At 32.5% G+C, this 16,301-nt stretch overlaps 1 protein-coding gene across 1 annotated transcript in view; it reads right to left on the bottom strand.

Annotated features, from left to right (window-relative positions):
- The window catches only part of LOC129227229 (oxysterol-binding protein 1-like), a 54,665-nt gene that overhangs the window by 11,646 nt on the left and 26,718 nt on the right, over positions 1-16,301 (bottom strand). The window contains exons 7-11 of the mRNA XM_054861737.1: positions 15,303-15,551; positions 10,473-10,718; positions 6,054-6,371; positions 4,824-4,993; positions 1,708-1,928 (exon numbers count right to left, since the gene is read on the bottom strand). Coding sequence (XP_054717712.1) covers positions 1,708-1,928; positions 4,824-4,993; positions 6,054-6,371; positions 10,473-10,718; positions 15,303-15,551 — 1,204 coding nt within the window. The remainder of the gene's footprint in view (positions 1-1,707; positions 1,929-4,823; positions 4,994-6,053; positions 6,372-10,472; positions 10,719-15,302; positions 15,552-16,301) is intronic.

The following is a 16,301-nucleotide window of genomic DNA, read 5'->3' as shown; positions in this document are numbered from 1 at the left end:
AAAAAAAAGTAAATGAAGTATTTTTTTAAAAATGATTTTAGACTCATCTGTCAATAATTCAAAGTTGCATTTAGTTAAATCTAATTAATAGCATCAAACTATTAATTTTTGAATCTGTTTAAAATATTGCATAACATTGTTATTTTAAAGCTATTTGGGTTAAGATGTCACTCGGCTATGACGACTCTTTGCAAACTGTCCTTAGGGTGATGTGATAACAAGGTTTAACTGTACAAATTTTGAGCAATAATTGAGTAATAAATGATTGGGGTTGGGGAATAAAACTGATCTAAACTAGTGAAAAAAAATGAATTAAAGATACATATTTTTCAAGCCATCTTTTTGTGGCAGTACATTTTTCATTTTTATTAAAAAAAAATCTTTACAAACAGGCCCAAGTCCACCCTCTGGGTTCGCCAAGGACGGATACAAGGGAGGAGGGGTTGGGGGGGGGGGGCAACAGCCCCTCCCGTGAGGGGCCTTGTACTGGTAACTTTTTTGAATTGAAGTCCTAAAATGCAAGTATAGGCTATTTTTGAAGGAAAGGGATGCGGTTTGAATCTCCCTCCCGGAAACTTTTCAGAATTGAAGTTTCAAATAGACGATTTTAGACAACCTACAATGATATTAGGGGGAGGGGGTTTTGAAGCATTCCTTCAGAATTATATTACAAAAATGAAGTTCTGAAACAATTTGTGAATACCTCTTTCGACAAAAAAGGAAACTCCTCCAGGTCAGAGAATTCCTTGACTAAATCTTTATACAGTCAAACCTCCATACATCGAACTTCCACATATCGAAATTTTCTATATATCGAAATCCCAGCACATTTCTATGTTCATTACATAGAAAAATTGTTTCTATATATCGAAAAAATCTCTATATATCGAATTTTTTTCCGAGACATTCGTAGATTTTTTTTCCTTTTTAGACTGTTTGTCTTATGAAAAATTAAGGTTAGGTGAGAAAATTATGTTCACTAAAGGTTGCTACGAAACTCATAAGGAATCTGGGGTTGAAGGGTGTGTAAGTAGGTCGTCGTTTTGTTCTAGAATTCTTAAATTCCCTCAAGTTTATTTCAGATATCTTAGTTGTGACCAGTAACATTGTGAAATCAGTTTCAAGTCATCCCTTTTGTCTGTTGATTATCGTTCCTAGTCGTTTTAGCTGAAGTAAAAATCATTCAAGTTAAGAAGATTAAATTTTTTACTTTTCTCTCAATTACATTGTCAAAACGAAAGTCTCTTAATGTTGCGGATCAAGTTGAATTGCCGAAGAATGAAGATGTATAAAGGCGCAAAAATGTAATTTCTGTTATTTTTTTAATTATTAACTTTTATTTTATCCAATGCTCGTATAAATTAGAAATTAGGTTTCATACACGAAAATTAGCTTTGATTTTAATGTTTTAGGAGATTTTTAGGATAAAATAAGATAATTTCCATATATCGAAATTTCTATATATCGAATTTTTTTCCGGCAATTTGCTACTTCGATATATGGAGGTCCGACTGTATTTTAATTGCTTCAGATAAAAATGCTGTGGCAGCTTACCCCCCCCCCCCCCGCCTTCTCAAGCACGTAAAAATCAAATATGTAGTAAAAGATTAGTTAAAAAAACAACTGTCCCTCCTTTAAACATATCTATATCCACCCATAAGGTTTGCGCCTCAGTACAGAAGAACCATTGTCAGAAACATGTCTCACCTTCCGCGGCAGCCCTCTCTGCATCATCTTCCCTCTGCCTCCTTGTTTGCCTCTGTTTTTCTTCGAGGGCAACCTTGACACGGTTTGCTTCATCCCATTCTCCTGCCTCCATGAGGCGCTGGTCGGGTCGCTGTCTGCTGTCGGTGGGGGCAACCCCTTCTTCTGGCTCATTCAACTGGCACGCTAATACAGTAAAGTTGTACATGCGTTCATACTCTGGTCTGCAAAAGGAGACACACTAGATGGATGTCGGTTCACTTTTCTGCACAAGACATTAAGCTGATTCCAACAAAAATGGTACGAATCGCGCCCAAAGCTGTTGAACTTTGTTCATTGATTACAATGATTTCCATCAGCTAATCATATTTGGTTGTATTTATTTGCATATAATAAAGTACTAATGGTTTATACATAAATAATTAATGAAGAGTTCATAAATGTTTTGCCCTCTTTGTGAAACAGATTGGACAAATAAGCCTTAAAAATAAATGCTTTTAATCATTAAGAAAAGTTACAATGACATAGCAAGCATAAAATGAAATAAAGTTTATAAAACTAAATCTGTCTGCAATTTCAAGAAAATATTAAAAAAATTTAAAATCTAAAGACTTTTTCATCAGCTTGATTTGCACTTAAAAGTATGAAATAAAATAAGTATTTAATTTCGTGAATATAATGCTCAAAAATTACAGTTCATCTTAATATACTTATATTTACGTCAATGATAAAGCAGCCAAGAAAATAAATAATTGATTTCTTGATTATAAGGCTCAAAAATTTCAGTTCATCTTAATATATTTACGTTAAAGCTAAAGCAGCCAGTAAAGTTTAAATTAAAAATTCGATAGAAGAAACAGGCGGTATATTGTTTAGAACAAACAGCTTTTGCTATATCGCGTATTTCTTCTATCAAATTTTTTATTTAAACTTTATCGGTTGCTTTAGCATTAACGTAAATATAAATATATTAAGATGAATTGAAATTTTTGAGCATTATAATCAAGAAATTAAATACTTATTTTATTTCATACTTTTTAGGGCTAATTTAGCTTATGAAAAAGTCTTTAGATTTTGAATTTTTTGAAATATTTTATTTCAAAGTTTTTTCATTTTATTATTTACTAATGGTATCCGAACGGCTTTGCCCATAATAGAAAATTAAAAGGTCTTTTGTTTCGCCTGTATATTTACAAATAATGTATGGTGAATTTTCTCGCTAATTGGCTTGTGCCCATGTTACGGTTCCACCTTATGATAATTTCGTAATTTACTCGTCCATTTTATGATAATTTTGTTCGTAAAATTGGAATAGAAAAAGAACCACATCAATTTTCGAAAAATCACTTCGAGGTGCACACCCCCATGCTACAAACTAACTTTGTGCCAAATTTCATGAAAATCGGCTGAATGGTCTAGGCGCTATGCGCGTCACAGAGATCCTGACAAACAAAGATCCGGACAGAAAGACTTTCAGCTTTATTATTAGTAAAGAAAAGGGAAAAACTTTTGGATGAAAAAGTTAAAACGAAAAAGGGTACATTTGTATTAAAGGCTTATATTTAGCTTACATAATAGTTTAATGGCAAAAATCCACAACACACTCCTCTTTCTTCCGATGACTATCCCCAATATCTTCGTCTCTCACCCTGTTACCACACGTCCCTTCCAAAAGTCTGTTCTAAACGTCTTTACAGTGAATCGGCCTGACACATTGTGCCGTTAGCACACGAGGAATCTCACATAAGTAAAAATATTTATTTTAAAGGCTTATATTTAGCTTATATAATTTAATTGCCAGAACCCATAAATGTATGCTTGCTTAGGTTGGCCTTGAAACTTATGTGCGAAATTTATTAACAAAACTTTAGTTTTATGATTTTATTTCATTGTTTCTGGCAACAATTGAAAAGTGTAAGTGTGTTAAGTTTCTTCAGGCTAAATTTAACTAGTCAACTGGAAGCAAAGTGTGAAAATTATGACGGAGAAAGCAAGTACAGAAAAAGTCTAATAAATTTTCTATACAGGGTGTCCCAAAAGGTTGTTTACAAACTTTACATGCTGGCCTGTCATATCATGATGAACAAGATTAACATAGTAACATACATTCGCAAACACAATGCTGGCGCACTAAATGCACACAAAGTCAGACACTAACGGATGCACAACATGTCGCATATTTATCACACAAAGCCGATTTTACACAACATTTTAGTTTTGCAGGAAGGTTTATAGCTGTTGTTGAAATTTGCTGCCTTTAGCTGTCATACACACGTCGCTACGACTAAATACCGATCGTCGTAATAACGATCCATTCTGACAAGATTTCACGGATGCTGCGTTGTCGTTGCAACGTGGTTATGAGAGCTGGCGGGCTGCAAATTTTAGCAACTGTTTTAAGCTTTGCTTAAATTCTAAAATGTTGTGTATCACCAGCAAAAACCGTCTTTATGTAATAGATATGCGACATGTTGTGCATCCGTTAGTGTCCGACTTTGTGTGCATGTAGTGCGCCAGCATTGCGTTTGCGAACACATGTTCCTATGTAAATCTTGTTCATCATAATATGACAGACCGGCATGTTAAGTTTGTAAACGACCTTTTGGGACACCCTGTATACTTTAATGCGAATGTAACAGAGTGGACATTCAAGGTTCAAGTAGATTAAGTTAACTATCAGTAACCAATTATTTGGTCTGCTGATGGTAGTATTCAAAGCAACTACTTTGTTAAGTGTGTTTACTATAAAGTTTTACTATTTTTTTTTATCTTCAAGCTATTTTTAATTAAAAGATATAACTGATAATTTATAGTTGCTGCATTTCAACAATTCTAAATCATATTTTAATTCCTAAAGAATTAAAGGTAGGACATGGAATATTTTCCTTCTTGTTCCAAAGAAAAATATTTTTGAATCGTTTATAAATGATTTATGTACAAACAATTGATGCTGAATTAAACAAAATTAAATTGAGAATCAGTAAAAAAAATGCTGGTGATAATTATTCAAATTGGTTAAAAAAATTTCAAAGTCTTGCACATGATTTGTACCCTTTTTGCCAAAATGACCCATTACTGTGAACTCATTTCTCATTGATATTTGTCTAATAGCAACTTACCCTGGAAACTGCCTCTTCCAGATGACTTTGGAAGTGGAAGTCTCCAGCAGAGGTTTGCCCTTCACAGAGCCACGATTATTGAGTACTCGTGCAACCTCCATCTTGTGATCCCAAGTGCCCTGGAGGACAAATTTTGCACTGCCTTCAGGGTCTGTAACCACACCAGTAACCTGGAAGGAGGAAAAAATAATTTATTTTCATGAAACTGATATTTTTATGGTATTTTAAGAATAAAACCAAAAATTCCACAGAGGATTCATCATGTTTTGTTTTACATGTTACAAGTGTTCAGTATAGCCACCCCTTGCAGTACGCACAACATCAAGACGATGTGAGAATTCTCCCCAAACATGTTGAAACATAAGGACCAAGTGAATTCATCATTATTGTAATCAGATGTTTTGAAAAATCCCAGTTGGTAGGTAAAGGCCAAAGAAGACTTGGTCCTTTACAAACCCTTGAGTAAAAAATCACAAACTGTGAGGTCAAGAGATCTAACACTCCAAGTACAAGAGTCTTGGGTCCCTATCCGACCAATCAATCTGTGGCAGCAGGACTTTCATTTATGTACCTGGTGCCATCATGTATGAACCTGAACCATCTGAAACGAAGATACCTAATCTTTTAAACAGCCGCTCCCTCATTCTAATTCATACATTTACTTATAAAATAGCTGATCTTGGAATTGGTTCATTCTTTTTAGACTACCTTGTAAGTGGCATTTCAATATTCTATGTAAAATCTAACTAATTATGGATACTCATACAAAAGCAAACTACAAAAAATTTTAATTTCTGAACTCCAATATTTATATTGTTATTTTCAAAAAATTAAATTAAAATTATGCACTTTTATTGCTTCATGTTTTATATCAGTCGCATATTTACCACGTTGCAAACATCTCAATTGTGAGGACGCACAACCATAGAGGCTCTGAAATCCCAATATAACGAAATATTCGTTCAACAAAAAGAATGCTCAATCCAGTTTTAATTGCCACTAGAATGTTTGAATTCCATTACAACAAACAAAATTTGTAGTTCCTCGAAGTTCATTGAAACGGGATTTCAATGCATTAAGTAACTGCAATTAGTTGAAACAGCCTTTAGACAAAATTAAATATTTTCCCTTACTTTTTTGATTAAAGTAAACTTCTCTGTAATTCTAGGAACCTGATTCAGCTCTGTTTAAAAAAGATTCTTCAGTAAAATTAACGATTTGCCAACTTACCTTTCTGGGGACTTCTCTGGAAAAGTAGGAATATGGAATGAAGCGCAAATGACATTTATCTTCAGTGTGATGATTGACTATTTCCATTTCTCCATGGTGATCCACCCATAGCTTCCCGACAATTATGTTGTGGACGAAGGTGGTCACTTTACGCCAAGTATAGTGATGCCCACTGGCGGGAAATATCAAGTGGGCAATCCCTAGAGGCACGATTTGCAGGTATTTGCCTCGGAATTTGCTAGACATCGTGAATTCTTGCCAGCACACCCAACCACGGCCCTCGCAATGCTGAGCAAGCATAGGAGGGTGATGACTCACCTAGAAAGAGATAAAGAACCAAAACATTCAGAGAAAAGTTACAAATAGGTGTTAGTTATTTGTTCCTGTTATGATTATAGGGATGCTGTGATACAGGGGTGGGGGGAGAGGAGGATTGAATGTTGTTTTTTGAAATATTTGGTTTATAGAAAATAAAATACAAATTTAATGTACATTAGTTTCTAACCACCTAAAAAGGGTAAAAAAAATTAAATTAAAGCTGGCAAAAATAATCTAAATTGACCCTCTTTGGCCTAATGTAAATTTGTCAACCATTACATCTATGCATCTACTTGGGAAAAAGGAAAGTTCCTACAAATATTTTTTGCCAACTACACTGCCTTGGGAAAATAAATTGCAGAAAGGAAGTTTTGAGATATTTGAAGAAATGCCTTTTGATTCCATACTAACAATAGGGAAATGAATTTCCCGTGCTTTATTTTCAGAGAAAACTAAATATGCAAACTTGTACAATAAAGTACAATAGATGACAAAAAAAAAAAGATACTATGTTTTACTTTCCTATGGCAGTACAACACTGGATTATGCGTTTATTTGGCAGGTTATTGCATGTATTTATTACAGTGTCAACGATGCGATAGCAAATAAGCAAACTTAAGCATATTAAAAAACCTGCCCAATGAACACTGAAACAGGCAAATTGACGTAGGATCTTATGTGAAGAAGTCAGACCCAATTGGAAAGAGTTGAGATGATCTGATGAGGCATTAGCTTCAGAAAAACCTTCTTTAGACACTTTATAATTTTCATAAGTAAAAAACATAGTTCATTCCACCATCATACACCTCAGTTAGCAGTAAATAAAATATAATTAAATGTTTTATGTAGGGTTAGTCTTTCTGCCTGCATAATGGTATTTTTAACAGGAGAAGGGCAAAAACTGGAGGGAAAAAAAAAAAAAAAAAAAAACCTGGCCAACACTAAGAAAATTGGTTGGATGTCAAAAACTTACTAAACAATATAATTTGAGCACATTACAATTGATACTTAATTCAGAATATTAACTAGAACTTTCTTTAACACTAATTAAAATAATTTTAAATTATTCTCCAACCAAAAACTCAAAATGTATCAAGAATTAAAAAATATATATATAATGCAATTTTGGAAAAATAAAAAATGCATTGTTTTAGAAAGTTTGTATTAAGTTTGATGAGAGTCAACTTTTTTATGAAATTATTTTCATTATTAAAGTTACATATTGCTTAATATTAAACTATTTTTCTCATAGGACCTACTAATATTAATTTTTAGTTTCTCTTTTTCCAGTAGCATAGCGATTCTGGCATTGTTTTTCTATTAAAAACTAAGTGAAAGATAATTTCTTCTAAGTTAGAACCACTAATTCAGCCAGAATCCTTCTATAGGTGGGGGAGGGGGCACAGCAGTCTATACACTTACATAAAATATTATACTATTACTGGCAATATGTAATGGGTTTTGAGGGTTGACTTCCAATCCCCTTTGCTATGCCACTGGTTGTATGAGTAGTGTTTAGTAGTTAAAACCTTTAAATCAAAACCAGTGAGTTATTTTACTGTTATTTTCTCTTCCTTTTATTCTACATTCATAGTATTCATGAAAAAAAAAGCATTTTACTAAGAGAGTACAAATTTAACATTTAAATTCCTACTTCAATACTGCATTTAATAGAATATACAGTCAATTCGCAATAATCCGAAGTCCGATAACTCGAATTCAGTCAAACTCCGTTAACACAAACTCGCTTAACGCAAAATTTCGCATCGCGAAATAAATGCCATTCCCCGTCAGATAAAGCTACAAATTAGTGTTAAATCAATCGCTTAACACGAAGAAGATTTAAATGAAATCCCGCATAAGACGAAGAAAATTTTAAGGTCTTGAAGAAAAAATAAAATCTCATACTTTTACATATAATTACTTTCAAAAGTCGAAAGAAAGAAAAGAAAAAGAAAGAGACATGGATGGGGTAATGAAAAAATTCCTTTCCTTGTGTAGGAAAATCGGGAAAACCAGGTTGTGTCAAGCAAGTACAAACTTGAGCTTTAAACTGCTTGCAGTAAAAAAGCTTGGCTGAACAGTGAAATCTTCATCAAGTGGCTGAGAAACAAAGATTTTAAATTTCATCATGAAAAAAAAAAAATGTCAAATTCCAGACACCTGTTCTGCCTATGTAGAGGATTAAGGTCTAAAAGCGATTAAGTGTTTTTTTACCCATCAACACTGCAGCGAAAATCCAGTCTTGCAATCAAGGAAAAATCAGGTGTTTGAAAATCCCTTCGCCCGTGTGATGAAGGTACATTGGTCGACAGAAGTATTTTAAGTTACTGTTATAGAAGAAGACTATGTAGTCTTGAAATAAAAAAAGAGTTTTGAAGAAGTGTAAACCAAAATGAAGGAGTTTGAAGGGCCCTTCAAAAAAATTCCTAAATGAAGGAGTATTGGAGGAGTTTTGAAGGAGCGTACAAACCCTGGAGTTTTCTTAACTATTAAAGATGTCTAAGAAAGAACTCTGTCAATGATATGAAAAGAAAAAGAGAAGCAGCTTCTAAAGAGGTAGAACCCAGGAATGCAAATTTGAAACGATGAAGGTGTGCATCTTTCCTGAAGTAGAATCAGCTCTATTCAAGTGGTTCTAGTAGTACCGAAATCAAAAACATGCTTTTGATTTTTTTTTCTCTCAATATTTCTGATTAAACTGTGCATATTGTGCTTAAAAACTTTTAAGTTCTGTAATTTTGTCTGTTGTATGTACATATTAATTAAAATATTCAATGGTTTTTAATATTAAAATGTTGAAAACCGAAACTAGTGGTAAGTTGATCTTCCCATAAGTCAGGGTTTTTCGTTGGTCCCTTCAGATTTGAGTTATCGCGAATTGACTGTGTGTATATATATATATATATATATATATATACATAAAAGGTAAAAGTTAGTAAAAATTTAGTAACATCCTAGAAAATAAAGCTACTTATTTTTGCTACTTTGAAGAAACAGTACTTTTACCAGGCAGTTTTTACAGATTCTTTCCAAATTCAACAAAATCGTGCAGAACCTAGTTTTTGGTTATTTTGAGATTTAGTTAATTTCATTCATGTAGTAGCACTTAGGATGTTAATTTGCTCATTACTAAATATTAGTGTTGGTAAAATAGGATTAGTGGTATTTTTCAACAGTGGTTCACTAATCACTTCTTTACCTCCTATAGTATGCAAAACTCAAACTACTACGCCCATGATTTCCCTTTTGTTAGAAAAAGGGTCTCCCCTTTCCCTACATCTACACAAAACCATATGTTAACATGTATATATGCATATTAATTTCATTGTTCTATTATTTTCTTTGGTGAACTTTCATTTCACATAATGAAGCTTTGAGCATATTTTTAAATTTTACAATATGAACTCTGGTTTTTTTTAAACCCTAAAATGAATCAACCATACAATTTGCAAAAGCAAAATTGATGCTTTCATTTAGAACAGATCGTTTTTGGGGAAGACTGCCTATTCAAAATGCTTACAAGAGAGAATGAAAGAGCTACTGTGTCGCATGCAGCAGCTTTTTTATTCAAATACAAACAGAACAGGTGGTCCTGAGGCAGCATTTCTAGCAGTCAAGCCTCCCAAAGTATTGCAAGGTTAAAGGCAAACTTAAAAAAAAATCACTGACAGGCAAGCACAATGGAATAGTTGATTGTCGCCTTGGCTGTTATAATTGATTAGGTCTGCGATGGAGTGGGGCTGCTTCAAATACAAGTTGACGAATGAAATTTTATCTCTTTCAGAAAAGTCAATGAATTACTTTTGTTTCCGTTTCCTTGCAAAACCCTTGGTATTGCTTTACAAAATCCTATCAGCAAATAAAGCAGTATTTTTAGAATAATAATAACTCACTTTTCACTGACCACTTTAATTTTAGAGCTATTCTGTTTTACTGGATTAAATTTTTTTAACACAACATTTTAAATAATTAGAATTGTGAACCAATTTTAATTCAGATATTTTACTGATTAAAAACAGTAAACAATAATAAATATTTAACTTGGATTTTTAAAACACTAGAAAAGTACTTTTAAATTTAGATAGTTCAAGACATCACCTGCTCAGATATACACCTCCAACCCAGATCATCAGTTCGGTCGCACTCGTATGTCTCCCCCAGTAGAGGGTTGAAAGGCTTTCCGGTACGATTACTGGTGGTGGCATAGGCAGATACCGTGTATGCAGCCACATACGCCATCTGCTCGTACGGGTCATCACAGCGGGCAGCACGATCTAGGAGATCAGAATATTCATATTCTTCTGTCAGCCTCTGAAGTGTCGACAAAGGCTCATTAAAGTTTACCTGCAATATGGAATGATGATTTAATTGCTTCAGTTCTAAAAGATATTACGTTAAATTTAAATAATTTTTAATGTCAATAATTAAAAGGTTCACATTTTCACAAAAGACAACTCTTAAAATTTGAACTGTAGACCATCTACACAAGCATTAGAAATATTTTGTGGCTGGTTAAACATGAACAAATAGTTGTATCTAATGGAAAATATCAAGAGTGATTCAGAATCAAGCAATCTTTTGGTATTAGGTTTCAAAACCTGTACACACTCGTATATTAGTCAAAGCAATAATAAAATGCATTTAACCAGCAGATCACAAACCTTTCTCATTTGTGGCACCCTCTGAAGTATTAGAATTTTCTCATGAAGCCCTAGACTATGTTACATATAAGGGGAGGTGGGGCACATTGGTCCGCTTTTTTACTTATTTTTTATCTCATTAAAAAATTTAATGAACAGTTCAATTTTCTACAATAAGTTTCACTAAACACTTCTCAACCCCACAGATTTTTTTTGGAAGTGTTGATTTGATAAACTTTTTTTATATTAGTTTTGTAACAGAACCTCGTAAAGTGGACCAACATACCCCATGGGTAGGGTATGTTGGTCCGCATGGTGGGGCACGTGGGACCGCATAACTTGAACAACATTTGTTATAATTTTAGTGATAAATACTATTAAACTTTGTAACTACCTTAGTGAAAAATATTAAGTTTAAAGATCAATATAACATATTAACCCCTTCCTGCTCACTCCTATGTGCCTTGCTTAGGTTTTGACCTCCATTTCTCGCTCCCGTCATAGCGCCATGCTGGGGTGTGCAATATTAACACTAGAAAGACGGAAGCGGTCATTTTGACCGCAAACGATTTTCAAATGCTCCTATTTGCTGCGTTTAATTTTCAAACTCCTTTTCCTTCATTGACTTTTCCTAACTATTTATTGAAATCTTACAACAGTAATTTCTTTTTCTTTAAGATTATTATTATAGTCACTATAAATGTTTATACCTAGAAAGACTGATTATGGTCATTTTGACCGATAAGTGAACCTTTCTTTATGCATCCGTTTTTTTCTTTTTTTCTCTTATCAGTTGTGTGTACTATGAACTATTGTTAGTTGTCAGGGTGAGTAATGTTCTTTTGAGTTTGAGTAGTATCTGCTGGTCAGGTTTAATTCTTTGAACTGTTAGGAAAATGCGAAACACCTGCTGGTTGCATGATTTCAGTTTTCTGCTATCTGCACAGGAGACAAAGTTGAGAAAGGTAAATTTGAAAAGCATGTGACTGGACACATGAAATTACTTTGGGTTTAAAAAGAAGTAAATATAAACAGGTAAATTCCAAAAGTGTTTGCTGGAATTCTTTTGTGTACCAAAACACGTGCTTTGTTTGAAGCATTGACGTTTATTTTCTTCGATGATAATGAAGTGCTCAGTCACATAATTATCTTCATGATGTCGAGATGAACCGTTGACAAGCAAAACTTGTAGGAACATTAATTCCTGAAATTGTTGCAGATTTATCTAAAACAGATTATGGTCCGAATGAACTGTCGGACCTATCTGAAGAGAAATATATTCCTAGCGATGAGAACAGTTTGCTTTCATGAGATTATTGCGAATATTTTTCGGAACCTAGATTTGCAGAAAAGGATTGTTCTTCTGAATTAGAATCAGAAGAAACCTCGCTAATAAAAACTGATGCTCAAAATATAAAGAACAGTAAAAGAAAAAGGGTCCAACACCGAAAAAAAAGGAAAATTTCAAAAACTGAACTCTTTTTTCTCCAATTTCCTCCAAGTCGCCTCTCCTGATCAATTTTGCTACATATAAATAAGTATCTACCTCACGAAAAATATTAAAATAGTGTGAAATTAAACTATGCGAAAATAAACCTACGAGCATTTGTTCTGACTGATTAAAAAAAAATACTGTTAATGGTTAATATACAGGTGACGTGATAACATAAGTATTTCGAAATACTCTAAAAGATAGTAATGTACAGTATCTTGCGATATTTAGATATTTTTTAAACCAAACACATTCATGGTTGATTATAGTACATGTTAGTTATAACAAGCTAAGAAAATTTCCTCTTTTTTTTTACAAATTTGCTCTTTTTCAATCTCATTTCTCTTTGCCAATTGTGTAAAGCATGTATATTTCACTTGATCGAACATAAAATTAAAAAAAAAGCTATCTGAGACTTATTTGCAGAATATATTACGACTAAATTGTTAAATTAAACTTTGACATGTTGAAACAAATCTTTGCTATGGATAAAAACCCCGAAAGGAGAAAATTTCTAATTTTTTTAAGTATGGCGGTCAAAGTGACTGCTGCTAGTCTTTCTAGGTATATGCAAAACGCAGTCTTTCTAGTGTTAATGAGACGAAACTATTAAAACCAATCCATTTATTTTGCCCGGAATACATTTTATTTCTCTCTTTATACACTAGATGGTAGCACCAATCTATTTTAAATGTAATTGCAGATTGTAAATTTAATTGCAGAGATGAAGAAAGGAAATTTGGTTCTAACTTACTAGATTGTGACGTTGGCCTCTGTATCTCAAGCTTTGAAATTTACCACACAACAAAAATTTACTTATCTTTACTTATATTACACAAAATATTAATAAAATTATTTTTTGATGTATAAAAGACATATTTCTTAAATTTTCGCTGCTTGCTTGTTGACTTTTCATAAAATTTTAAATTTTTTTAAGATTTCAATCTAAAAAATATTGAAAATGAAAAAATGAGTGCACATGTTCATACACTAATTTTTATATCATTTTCTTAAATACAAAAATTGATACTTTTATGACTGTTTTCTTGAAAATTATCCGATTGTTAAGGGGTTAAATTGAGTTTTTTTATAAATCATCTTTATTTAAAAACAGCAATAAGCATTCACCATTAGTACACAATTATCTTTTTAAATTCAAAAGAAAATATCATAGAATATTGTTAGAATTATTGAGATTTAAGAGCAAAAAAGTTTTAAAATTACGTGGGGTAGGTTGGTTGGGTCCAACATGCCCCACAAAGAGTGGACCAACCTACCCCACCTTCTTGGTCTGAAAAAGTGATGTTATATTTTTTTTCCTTTTTGACAAAAAATGAAAAAACTGCCAATTACATTAAACTAAAGGAACTTACTTAAAGAAAGGAGTTCAATTTTTCCCCCGCAATCTTGAAGAAAATCATTAAAAAAAATAAAGTTAAAGTTTTCTGAAAATTACTCAGGGCTACTGAAATAACACTTTCTGGTATAAAATTTATTCAGTATACTGTACCATATGATTTCATTATAGGATTTGTAGGACGACAGGTGATATTTGTTGGTAATAAAATAAAAAATATTAATTATTAAAATAATCGAGACCGGTCCAACGTGCCCCGCGGTCCAACGTACCCTATCTCTCATTACATATCAATACAATATACACTTCCCTGCACTCCTCCCTTCTCCCTGCCCTACCCTAGGGCACTGCAGCATGCACTGTTGGGAAACCTGCTTTAAGCTAAAAGTTGGAGGTATCAACTAATGAGTGGGGTGCATATTTCAGAAACATTTTCATAACATCACTTAAAAACCTGGACATTTTCTCAATATCACCTCAAAACAGCTGTTTGCAGAGTTTTTAAACTTTATTTGTACATGTATACACATAGTCAGAACTCGATTCATTGTACAAAGTTTTTTAACTACATTTTACCTATAATTTTATACTGTCAGACCATGGATTACATATTTCAATTATAGTAAAATCCTGTGTATAAACAAAAGTGCATGAATTGTCAAATTCTGGATTCACATTTTTTTTTATAGTTTAATTTTTTTGAAAATTAGACTGTTTTGAAACAAGTAAATGAAATGAAGCTACAAGAAACTAAAAAGCAAAATTTCACCAATATTAGTTTAGAAAAAAAGGCAATAATTACGAAAAACTGGAATCACAAAAAAGACACACACACAAGTATGAAAATCAAACATTTCAGATTATTAACACATTTGAGTCTTATGTCAGAAAAAGGGAGAAAAATTGTTATCTTTTCCTTTAAAAGGTTCCTTTTCGAAACTAGAAAATCAGTTTAAATGCAGGTTTTAAATTTTTTCCTCCATTATTCATTTAGTAAGTGTATAATGCATACATAATTATAGTACATCGTCGCCTCAGAACAACAGTGCTTTGAGGCGACAATATAAATAAAGTGTTTTTGTAGTTGAAAGTGTTTAGTCAATAATGGATCAAAAGGTGTTGGCCCAAATTGTGCACTAGAAGATTTCAATTTTTATTCCAAACTGAATCAACAATGATGTTCAAAGCACTAAATCTCAATCTTCTATCTTGAAACTTGGAAAAATGAGGAATGGCCATTTTCCAATGCGAAAAACTGAGCCTTGTGGACAAAAAAAATCCAACAATTCTGATGAGGGGGGGGGGGGCAACAAACGGCTTAAAAAGTAAAAATAGGGGATTGACCAAAAAAACAATGTGAGATTCAAAAGCCCGACTCAAAAAAAAATGAGTAAGAACACAAGTAAATCAATAAAAGTAGTTATAAGCAAAACACTTACAGGCATGGGTATCTTGGTGAGCTCTTTCCCAATACAGTTCTTCATAATAGACCACAAATTGAGACTGTAGTTAGGTTTCTCGGGAACAGTGAGTCGACGCTGCTTTTTAGGTATTAAACTTAACTGTTCAACTGCTTCCGTACTCAGCCCACGGTCAGGAGTTCCAGGAGCACTTGAGGACTTTCTCATACTTTTTTCTGTATCTTCCAATTCTCCTTTATAGGGCGCACAAATAGAGTGCATTTTTGACTGTTCAAAAGGAAATTTATCATTCAAGACATACAAAAATCGCTTCATAACTTACATTTCACAAGCATAAATTTTAAGATTTGAAATTAATGAAAAAACCTCTCAACATATAATTTACTTGTAACTTAATGCTGAAATAATTTCAGAGCTGCTTGAATAATTTCACCAAGATGTCTTTTTTTCTTTTACTATAACAATGTTTGGTTTTAAAATAATAAATGAATGACATTTTATTATTCTAGGATCAGCAACTAACATATTTTATTTGAAGAAATTAATATCCTCTTAAAAGGAATACAATTTTATTCTGAACATTGATTGAGAAATGCATTGTAAATGAATACAAACTACAATAAATATCAGGCATATTTGTCACTTTAAAAAAGGAATTTCTTTGGCCAATCAAATTATTTAAATTCATTTCCAAAAGTTTGTAATTAAAACTTTCCTTTAGCTGTTACTTCAAAAAATTTTTTTTCTCTAAAAGTAATAATTGTTTCAGAAGTAAGCAATCGTAAGAAAAAGTTCAATTTTGAAAAAATTTAGTTTTTTTAAAAAAAATTTGTTGTTTAAAACATTTTTAAAATTTAAATGGCCAAAATATATTGGCAGAGCGTATAATGTGCAGGGGTAGAAGTGGTCGACTTGTAATATATAGGATATTTTCCACGAAAAATATAGGACAAATATAGGACATGTGTTATGAATTATTTTGATGTGAAAAAATAAATACATATTTTTTTTTCTAAT

This window comes from Uloborus diversus, chromosome 8 (genome assembly GCF_026930045.1).
Source record: "Uloborus diversus isolate 005 chromosome 8, Udiv.v.3.1, whole genome shotgun sequence".
Lineage (NCBI taxonomy): Eukaryota > Metazoa > Arthropoda > Arachnida > Araneae > Uloboridae > Uloborus > Uloborus diversus.
This window is presented reverse-complemented; position numbering and strand designations above follow the sequence as displayed.